General features: G+C 45.9%; 1 protein-coding gene across 1 annotated transcript in view; it reads left to right on the top strand.

Annotated features, from left to right (window-relative positions):
• Positions 1 to 466: 466 nt before the first annotated feature.
• Positions 467 to 10,918, top strand: part of grip2b (glutamate receptor interacting protein 2b) — a 28,735-nt gene continuing 18,283 nt past the window's right edge. The window contains exons 1-11 of the mRNA XM_029502290.1: positions 467 to 502; positions 2,776 to 2,890; positions 3,927 to 4,004; positions 5,892 to 6,027; positions 6,143 to 6,288; positions 6,948 to 7,034; positions 7,187 to 7,262; positions 8,071 to 8,216; positions 8,494 to 8,641; positions 8,816 to 8,985; positions 10,145 to 10,300. Of these exons, the coding sequence (XP_029358150.1) occupies positions 467 to 502; positions 2,776 to 2,890; positions 3,927 to 4,004; positions 5,892 to 6,027; positions 6,143 to 6,288; positions 6,948 to 7,034; positions 7,187 to 7,262; positions 8,071 to 8,216; positions 8,494 to 8,641; positions 8,816 to 8,985; positions 10,145 to 10,300 (1,294 nt within the window). The remainder of the gene's footprint in view (positions 503 to 2,775; positions 2,891 to 3,926; positions 4,005 to 5,891; positions 6,028 to 6,142; positions 6,289 to 6,947; positions 7,035 to 7,186; positions 7,263 to 8,070; positions 8,217 to 8,493; positions 8,642 to 8,815; positions 8,986 to 10,144; positions 10,301 to 10,918) is intronic.

Raw genomic sequence — 10,918 nt, 5'->3', positions numbered from 1 at the left:
TGTGTCTGTGTGTGTGTCTGTTTGTGTGTTGATGAGCAGCCTCTGGGGTCCATTGTGTCTGACAGCAGAGTCATCCAGCCTGATAAGTTATGAAAGCAGTTTAAAGTGAAATTGGATCCACAACTTATGAATTATTACATTTATTGCACCTCTGTGAAGAAACACAACAACAACAACAACAACAAACACAACAATGACAACCACGGCCTGTTTTGGCCGTTGGGAGAATCTGCTGTTAGGGAATTTGTTTCCACAGTCACAAAGTTGTTGTTGTTGGAAAAAAGAAAACAACTATGTGGAGTTTTTTATATAAAAGATTTGGACCCAAACTGCAAAGTTTTTAGTTTTGATTTTGTCCAATCAGAAACAGACCCACAGGTCATCCGTCAGCAGGTCACTATGACAACATCACTGTTTCTAGGCGACATCTAGTGGTGATGGTGATGGCAGCAGGAGGGAAAGGGTCATGGCAGTGATGGACTTACGGAACGACAGCATCCAGGTCAGAGCTGTGTTCGATTCCTGTGTGACAAGACCGCTCCTGTCAGAAGTCTGGTCCAGGATGGAGGTCTGATTCAGGTTGGAGGTCTGGTTCAGGATGGAGGTCTGGTTCAGGTTAATGGTCTGGTTCAGGATGGAGGTCTGGTTCAGGTTGATGGTCTGGTTCAGGAAGGAGGTCTGGTCCAGGATGGAGGTCTGGTTCAGGATGGAGGTCTGGTTCAGGATGGAGGTCTGGTTCAGGTTGATGGTCTGGTTCAGGAAGGAGGTCTGGTCCAGGATGGAGGTCTGGTTCAGATTGGAGGTCTGGTCCAGGATGGAGGTCTGGTTCAGGTTGATGGTCTGGTTCAGGATGGAGGTCTGGTTCAGGATGGAGGTCTGGTCCAGGATGGAGGTCTGATTCAGGATGGAGGTCTGGTTCAGGATGGAGGTCTGGTTCAGGTTGATGGTCTGGTTCAGGAAGGAGGTCTGGTTCAGGAAGGAGGTCTGGTCCAGGATGGAGGTCTGGTTCAGGTTGATGGTCTGGTTCAGGATGGAGGTCTGGTTCAGGATGGAGGTCTGGTTCAGGTTGATGGTCTGGTTCAGGAAGGAGGTCTGGTCCAGGATGGAGGTCTGGTTCAGATTGGAGGTCTGGTCCAGGATGGAGGTCTGGTTCAGGTTGATGGTCTGGTTCAGGATGGAGGTCTGGTTCAGGTTGATGGTCTGATTCAGGATGGAGGTGTGGTCCAGGATGGAGGTCTGATTCAGGATGGAGGTCTGGTTCAGATTGGAGGTCTGGTCCAGGATGGAGGTCTGGTCCAGGATGGAGGTCTGGTTCAGGTTGATGGTCTGGTTCAGGAAGGAGGTCTGGTTCAGGAAGGAGGTCTGGTCCAGGATGGAGGTCTGGTTCAGGTTGATGGTCTGGTTCAGGATGGAGGTCTGGTTCAGGATGGAGGTCTGGTTCAGGTTGATGGTCTGATTCAGGATGGAGGTCTGGTCCAGGATGGAGGTCTGATTCAGGATGGAGGTCTGGTTCAGATTGGAGGTCTGGTCCAGGATGGAGGTCTGGTTCAGGAAGGAGGTCTGGTTCAGGTTGATGGTCTGATTCAGGATGGAGGTCTGATTCAGGTTGATGGTCTGGTTCAGGAAGGAGGTCTGGTCCAGGATGGAGGTCTGGTTCAGGATGGAGGTCTGGTTCAGGATGGAGGTCTGGTTCAGGTTGATGGTCTGGTTCAGGAAGGAGGTCTGGTCCAGGATGGAGGTCTGGTTCAGATTGGAGGTCTGGTCCAGGATGGAGGTCTGGTTCAGGTTGATGGTCTGGTTCAGGATGGAGGTCTGGTTCAGGATGGAGGTCTGGTCCAGGATGGAGGTCTGATTCAGGATGGAGGTCTGGTTCAGGATGGAGGTCTGGTTCAGGTTGATGGTCTGGTTCAGGAAGGAGGTCTGGTTCAGGAAGGAGGTCTGGTCCAGGATGGAGGTCTGGTTCAGGTTGATGGTCTGGTTCAGGATGGAGGTCTGGTTCAGGATGGAGGTCTGGTTCAGGTTGATGGTCTGGTTCAGGAAGGAGGTCTGGTCCAGGATGGAGGTCTGGTTCAGATTGGAGGTCTGGTCCAGGATGGAGGTCTGGTTCAGGTTGATGGTCTGGTTCAGGATGGAGGTCTGGTTCAGGTTGATGGTCTGATTCAGGATGGAGGTGTGGTCCAGGATGGAGGTCTGATTCAGGATGGAGGTCTGGTTCAGATTGGAGGTCTGGTCCAGGATGGAGGTCTGGTCCAGGATGGAGGTCTGGTTCAGGTTGATGGTCTGGTTCAGGAAGGAGGTCTGGTTCAGGAAGGAGGTCTGGTCCAGGATGGAGGTCTGGTTCAGGTTGATGGTCTGGTTCAGGATGGAGGTCTGGTTCAGGATGGAGGTCTGGTTCAGGTTGATGGTCTGATTCAGGATGGAGGTCTGGTCCAGGATGGAGGTCTGATTCAGGATGGAGGTCTGGTTCAGATTGGAGGTCTGGTCCAGGATGGAGGTCTGGTTCAGGAAGGAGGTCTGGTTCAGGTTGATGGTCTGATTCAGGATGGAGGTCTGATTCAGGATGGAGGTCTGGTTCAGATTGGAGGTCTGGTCCAGGATGGAGGTCTGGTTCAGGAAGGAGGTCTGGTCCAGGATGGAGGTCTGGTCCAGGAAGACGGTCTGGTTCAGATTGGAGGTCTGGTCCAGGATGGAGGTCTGGTTCAGGATGGAGGTCTGGTTCAGGTTGATGGTCTGATTCAGGATGGAGGTCTGATTCAGGATGGAGGTCTGGTCCAGGATGGAGGTCTGGTCCAGGAAGACGGTCTGGTTCAGATTGGAGGTCTGGTCCAGGATGGAGGTCTGGTCCAGGAAGACGGTCTGGTTCAGATTGGAGGTCTGGTCCAGGATGGAGGTCTGGTTCAGAATCACCAAGTGGTCAAAGTGTGATCTGGTCTTTGTGGGTTTGAAATGTGTAAATAATCATAAACTGCTGTGAATTTATTCTCTAAATCTGAACATGAGAGAACGAAGATTTCCAACCTCACGTCTGAGTAAACAAAACAAAAATATGTCAAATTCATAAAAATATATAAAAAATATTTTTACATTTTTTCCAGTCTGGGATTATTACAGCAGCATTAAGATCAGTGACACAATGTTCTTCTTCCAGAACAAACTCAGCTTCTGTTCTGAAGCTCAAACTGGCTCCGACTGAGCATCAACTGAATTGAAAGCAGCTCTGCAGGACATTCATTTTAAAATCCTTCCCAGTTTCTTGTGTTGATGATGATAAACTGGTTTTAAAAATATTTATTTATTCTGCAACTTCATGAGACGTTTACGTTTGAAGTGTTCTGTAGTTGGAGCTTTTCACACCCTCATTAAGGATTTTTCTGTTCTTTAATTTTTCTGCTTTTCATTTTTTAAAAGTCTCCTCATCTTCAGACTCTTCTGATTCTGTCTGATCAGTTCAGACTCTGTTCTCTGCAATCAGAAAACAAGAACTAACTCAAACTCACTATGAATGTTTCCTTTCCCGTCTCTGGAGAATGTGGCTGAGATCTTTAAAAGTCGTCCCACCTCTGTGCCAGAGCAGAGGTTGCAAAGTAGGACACTTCCTCTCCTCTCAGAGCCAAAATGACAACGACAACAACAACAACAACAACAACAACAACCTCAGCTGCTGTCAGAGTGACTGAAACAGGAAACACCTAAAGTCCTGATGAGACATCTGTCCTCAGAGGCAGCTTCATCAGTGCATGCAGGCAGACAGGAAGACAACAGGTTACCATAGCAACGGGAAATAAAACCAGCGTGGGCCTTTAGGCTCTGTGTTCGGTCTCCACCAGCTGCTGGGGAAACATCATCATCTTTGTGTTTCTGTCACTTTCTGTTTCAGCTGGAAGACAATGAGACTAAATGTCTGACTGTGTCTCTGTCCTCTGCAGATGACGGACCGTACGGAAAGACGAAGGACATCTCTGGACCAGAGCAAACCCTGTCGTCCAGAAGACACAGCATACCAGGTAAAACCCTTCACTCCGTCCTGTCTGTCTGTCTGTGTTTATTTTGTTGTACAAACACTACATTCTTTACATGTTAATAGGTTGGTCCATGTAAAAATGTGAAAAAGAACAGAAGTTTACATTACATAAACTTCTACATTGGATATTGGGGGCAGGGTCAGTGTTGGTGGGTGGAGTCTAAAAACAGCAGTGAGAGTTCACAAACATTTGTGTGTTTGTGTGTTTTACTGTGGTCATGTTTCACAGAGGAAATTCAGATTATACAGAAGAGTGTCGTGTATTTGGATGCGTTCGGGTGAACTTGGTCATTCGAGTGTCTCTGGAGGGAAAAATGATCAGAGATGTTTCAGACGTTGGCAGGATCAGATACATCTGAAAAGGCTTCTCTGCTTTTATGCAAATATGAACAGAACAAGTGCTAATTAAAGAATGAGTGTGTGTGTGTGTGTGTTGTAATACCCACCAGAGATAACTGCAGTGTGAAGCATCTCACTGATGCTGAGTGTCGCCGGAGGGATTTACATAATCTCACCATCGAGAGAAGCTTCCTGTCACCTGTGTAAGTGTGTGAGTGTGTGTGTGTGTGTGTGCGTGCGTGCAGTGAACAGCACAGAGCTGTTTATCTGCAGTTCTGTGGTTGATGCTGGCTGTCTGTAGATGAGCCCCGATCCTCTTATCTGATTGGCTGACTGCTTTCTAATTGCTCCATAAAAATCAGGTGGGCTGGGCTCAGGGCTTGATGAAGGCCGGTGGCTGCTCTGTTGTGACATCACAAAGTCCCAGAAGTCTTCACAACTGGTTTTAAGGTTCAGTTTCTCTGTGGACTGAAACCTTTGAGACTTTCGCTGGATTAATTCGGACCTACCTTCAGAACGTCTGGGCCATTAAAACTTCAGACTGTGGTGAACCTTGAAGTTGATTTTATTCCGACCTGATTTATATTGTGTTGAGGAACATCCGTCCTCCTGTTGCTGGAAAAACTGGCCTTCCTTCATGAATCTGACGAGAACTTCAAAGCAGCAGCTGAAGGTGAAGAGAACTCGTTCTCAAGTCAACCCATTAAGTTGTTTACCTGGCGGAGGTTTGAGAGCAGCTCAGAGCTCTTAGAGGAGCTGAATGCTGATTGTTGTAAACACACTGCAGCTTTTGTTGATACTGTAGTCTAATTAAGTGTTTAGGGAATTTATTGTTGCACTATACAAGAGGTTTGTGTTGAAATTGACGGAGTGGTCCATCGTTTTCAGAGAATCCTCCTCTGGTTCAGGGAAGGGTTGTATTTACACAAAGTACATCAGAGCTGCATCAGAAAAGGCCCTGAAAGATGACATAATCTGCATGTTATTATAAGAATTATCATTTTAAATACTCTTCATTTGGTATTTGTCAGATTCATTCAACAGAAACACATTTGATCCATTTCTCTGAGAATTTGAAAAATATTTTTGTTTGTTTTACAAAACTGAATTATGTGAAACATTTATAAGTGGAATGAGAAGAATTCTGCTGAACTTATATTCGATCTAAGATTGAGGTACTGGATTCAATTCTTCTCAGACTGTTACAGTCTTTATTTAGTGTTGTATTATTTAGTATATATTTTGTTGTGGTTGTGCATCAGTGGCTGTTGTGGATATTTGTGACTGAAGTGACTTCAGGGAAAATGCAGAGTTTGTTCATTTCATAAATTGACCTTCAGGTTTCTGTTTCAGTCTCTTCAGCATCTCATTCAAGGACACGGGGAAAAGTCTCTGACTGGGATCTGCTTTAATCTCAGAGACAGCACACTAACCACTTATCTCTCTGCTGTGTTTTGTGTGTCCGAGTGTGTGTCCTTCTCTTTGCCTGTTGTGTCTATCTGTCTTTATGTGCACGTGTGTTTTTGGTTAGAAGCTCTGCGGGGGGTGACCATGGTGGAGCTGGTGAAGAAAGAAGGCAGCACGCTCGGCCTCACCATCTCAGGCGGAACGGACAAAGACGGGAAACCCCGGGTATCGAACCTGCGGCCCGGAGGACTGGCAGCCAGGTGGGTGAAACTCATCACCACCAAAGAAGAAGTGGGAGAACTGAGTACATTTTCATTAACGCAAAAGGCCGTCCTGATGAGCTGAGCCTGTCTCCTTCATCCACTTCCTGTTCAGGAGTGACCAGCTGAATGTTGGCGACTACATCAAGTCTGTAAACGGCATCAATCTGACCAAACTGCGGCACGAAGAGATCATCAGCCTGCTGAAGAACGTTGGAGAGAGAGTCCTGCTGGAGGTGGAATACGAGCTGCCGCCGACAGGTACGGGTCACGTGACATCACATCGTTTCCTCACCTGTCAGACCAAAGGGACGTCGGGTTTAAGTCCTGCATCATCACATCAGTCAGATCGGAGACAGTGGAGACAGTATGAGATCCAGTTTTTCAGTTTTATATTTTATATCAGAGTTATATTTCAGCAGATCTTCTCATCATCTGATTTCAGTTCTTTGGACCAGAAATTTGAACTTTCTCAAACAGCTTTCAGATTTTATGCTGCCAACAACAGAACATTTCAGTGGAACTGAAACTGAAGGAGTCCAGGATGGTGAAGACACCAGCTCCCATCAGCCCACTCTGTGTCATGACATCATCCAAAGGCATTGTTTTCTTGTTTTGATTGACCCTCAGGGCTGAGGATAGAAAATAATTACAGCACTTTTTTCCTGTGTGTCATTGTGATACTGGATGTTTAATCTGGAACAACCAGCTGAACCGTCTAATCTAACATGAGGCAGGAGTTCTGGATCCTGACGCTTTGAGGCAACAGGGGAAGACCGGTTGTCATGTTGAAGGCAGCTTGGTCTCGTTACTGTAATTATTCTACTCTCTTGGTTGGGATCAGGAGGATAAAGCAGCTGTGATGATTCTTATATTCCTCAGCATACGAACAGTAATAAATCTTCTCTCTTCTCTCAAAGCACCAGACAGCACCTCAGGGGTCATATCCAAGACAATCGACATCTGTCTTCACAAAGAAGGAAACAGCTTTGGTTTCGTCATGAGAGGTAACTCAGCAAACTGAATCAACATGACAACAAGATGGCTGCTGCAGAATGTCTGTGTGATGATCGCAGCATCTCTTTACGTTTTGTCATTTTAAAATGGAGGTTTTGTTGTTGTTTGTCTGTTTGGATTGTGTGTGATGTTGTTCTTTCAGGGGGATCGCAGGAGGACTGGCACAGGTCACGCCCACTAGTGGTCACCTACGTCAGGCCAGGAGGCCCTGCAGACAGGTAACGTAAACTCCCAGACTCTCTAAACCTGGACCTGGTCTCTCCTTTGTTCTCTCTAACGACCATCGGGCGGCAATCGTCGGGCGCCTCTTCTCTCAGCAGGTTCATGACAGGAAGCTGAAGCTCTCTGATCGCTCAGAGCTTCAACCAGACCACGTCAGATTTTATAAATCTTTGTGTTGTGTTAGTAGACAGGAAGAGAGCACACACACACAAATCAGGTTTTTATTTCAACGTTCACGCACATGGACCCGAGTGGGGCGGCTCCAGGATTAAATCCATCTCAGTGCAGTTCTTTAGCCCTGAGGCTCCTCCGACATCCCCCTGAAGAAAACCGTGCTGAGGATGTGGGTCAGTCCTGGGGGGGCGAAATCAGATCTGCACGCTGCTTTATTTCCATTCATGTGTCAATTGGAGAACGTTTAATCCTCAGCAGCGACAGACAGGCTGAAGAGCCGCCGTTCAGCCTCAGCATGGGGGTAAATGAATTCACTGAGAAACTTATTTCATGACCTTTGACATCAGCAGATCTCATTGGTCGCTCAACATTCTGATCATGTGATTCCCAGCCAACCGTTGTGATGTCGTCAATCAGTGAGCTGCTGCTTTGGAGCCTCCAGTTTGTCATTTGTCTGTTAGCCATTTTGGTTTTTAGATCTGTATGGTGGAGCTGACCTTCTCTGACACAGTCTGTGAATCAGAGGGTGGCCCCGCCCCCTAATGCACCAGGTGGTGCATTAGGGGGCCATTTCAACTCAACAATGAAGATTCTGAACTTTATGTGTGTGTTGTGTGTGCGTTTGTCCAGAGAGGGAACACTGCGTCCTGGTGACCGACTCCTCAGCGTGGATGGTGTCCCGCTGCACAACGCCAACCACAGCGACGCCCTTATCGTGCTGTCTCAGTGTGGACAGGAAGCTCTGTTCCAGATTGAGTATGATGTCACCATCATGGGTGAGAGACCCCACACACACACACTGATGCACAGTGAAGTAAATGTTTGTGGACTTCTCTGAAGTGCCACCGAAATGCTCTCACCCAGAATGCATTGCAACAAAAAACAAAGCAAAACAAAAACTCTGGTCATCAGACCAACTGGTTTATTCTCTCAGGGTCGTTTTTGCCTTAAACTCGTCTGCCACATGCCACCATGATAGCGGCTCAGATTGAAAAGCACAATTTTGTGGCGAGGAGCCAAATGGTGACAATTAAAATCCTTTTTCTTGCTCAGACACAGTCACTAATGCCTCCGGGCCGCTATTGGTGGAAATTGCCAAGTCGCCGGGAGCAAATCTGGGCATCACGCTGACATCAGCCAATCATCGAAACAAGCATGTCATCGTCATCGACCGAGTGAAACCTGGCAGCGTGGTGGATAGGTATACACTCACACACACACAGACACTGTGAGTGTCTTCAGGATGTTTTCTGTCCTGGGTTTTGACTTGCAGGCTACATTTTGCCCTGAGTTTCAGTCTGGCTCTAAAAACAGGAAGTACTCTGTAACTTTGTGTCTGGGCTAACATGCTAACTTTCAGCGTTCTGTTTCCCAGATGTGGAGCATTGCATTCTGGGGATCACCTACTGTCCATCGACGGGACGTCCACAGAGCACTGTACCGTCCTGGAGGCAACACAACTCTTGGCAAGCACAACGGAGCTGGTGAAACTGGAAATCCTCCCCTCCCATCAAACCAGGCTAACTGGGAAGCAACATGACACAGGTGTGTCCAGCAGGTGGAGCTAAAGCTAAACTCTACTTCCTGTTCAGAACCTGGATCAGGGCTAAAGCTCCACCCATCAACTGCCGTGTTTGAGCCCCTGTCAGTCCCAGACTCAGACCGGGACTCTGTTCAGACCAGAATCAGAGACCAGAATCAGAGACCTTCTTTCAATCAATCAATCAATCAATCAGACTTTTTTTATATAGCACTTTTCATACAAACAAGTGCAACACAAAGTGCTTCATACAATAAAACACACAAACACAAACACACACACACACACATAAAGCAAAGACTTTGTAAACTGAGTTGGGTGGGAACTGAGGAAAATGAGGAAACACCAGAGGCATGATAAAAATTCAAACTGGAAAACAATTTTAAATCAAATTATATAAATGTATAAATAAATTAAATAAGTAAGAAATTTTAAGAATATGCCAGCTAGAAAAACAGATTAATAAAAGTAAATGAATAGATAAATATACAATAATAATAAATAAAAAATAAATCAGTTGGTCCTGAGTCATCTGGAGACACAGCGATGTGTGTCATCAGCATAACTATAGAAACTAATGCCGTGGCTCCTGATGACATTTCCCAGTGGCAGCATGTAGAGATTAAAAAGGGTCGGACCTAAAAGTGAACCTCGGGGTACACCACAGTCCATTTTACAGCTTTTTGATAAATATTCATCCATTGTAACATAAAATTCTCTGCCAGAGAGATAAGATGTAAACCAGTTAAATTGTGACGTGACAGAGCCGAAGAAGTTTGCCTCGTGAGAGCTGGCAGCAGCTGACAATGTTAGCTGATGTACTAATGCTAGTCTGGCTGTCTGTGCCGATGTGAAGGCATCAGGTTAGTTAACCACTGAAACATTTTAAAACAGAATGAGAACATTCATGTGAAAGTATTAGTGCATATGAAGAAGTCATCTTCATCACCATCATCATCTCATCTCATCTTATCGCTTTCATTTTTCACTATTTTGGTTTGATGTGGCATTTGATGGACATCCTTAAAGTTGCACATGGAAACACACACACACACTTTAAAGGTCTCATCTCATATTTCCTGCATTTGTCTCCATGAAGCCAAATTAATTGCTACCTTCTTCTAATTATGACCACCTGTGTGCGTGTGTGGGTCTGTGTTCCAGTAAAGGTGCAGAAGTCGGACCTCCCCCATGCCTGGGACCCCTGCGTCAATTACTGTCACGCTCCAAACTCCACCCTCTGCAACACAAGCTCCACCCTCAACAAGTCATGGACCGCCTCCAACAACAACACCATCACCAGCCTCGACTACTGCAAGTGTAAGCGCACAAACAGACACACAACCTGAGTGTATCCTCCTGCTCATCACAAGGTCAGATTTTATCCAGTTTTTCTTTTTAATCTTCAGACTCTGTTGTCTTTTTGTTTTGTTGTTCTTATTTCTGCTGCACAATAAACGTCTATTTTTGTCTCTTTTTGAGTCTGTTGAAGATGAAAATATAGAATATATACATATATATATATATATATATATATATATATATATATATATATATATATATATATATATATATATACACACTCACAGGCCACTTTATTAGGTACACCTGTCCAACTGCTCGTTAACACTTAATTTCTAATCAGCCAATCACATGGCGGCAACTCAGTGCATTTAGGCATGTAGACATGGTCAAGACAATCTCCTGCAGTTCAAACCGAGCATCAGTATGGGGAAGAAAGGTGATTTGAGTGACTTTGAACGTGGCATGGTTGTTGGTGCCAGAAGGGCTGGTCTGAGTATTTCAGAAACTGCTGATCTACTGGGACTTTCACACACAACCATCTCTAGGGTTTACAGAGAATGGTCCGAAAAAGAAAAAATATCCAGTGAGCGGCAGTTCTGTGGGCGGAAATGCCTTGTTGATGTCAGAGGTCAG

This window comes from Echeneis naucrates, chromosome 5 (assembly GCF_900963305.1).
Source record: "Echeneis naucrates chromosome 5, fEcheNa1.1, whole genome shotgun sequence".
NCBI lineage: Eukaryota > Metazoa > Chordata > Actinopteri > Carangiformes > Echeneidae > Echeneis > Echeneis naucrates.
The sequence above is the reverse complement of the archived record's forward strand: the minus strand, read 5'-3'. Positions and strand labels throughout refer to the sequence as shown.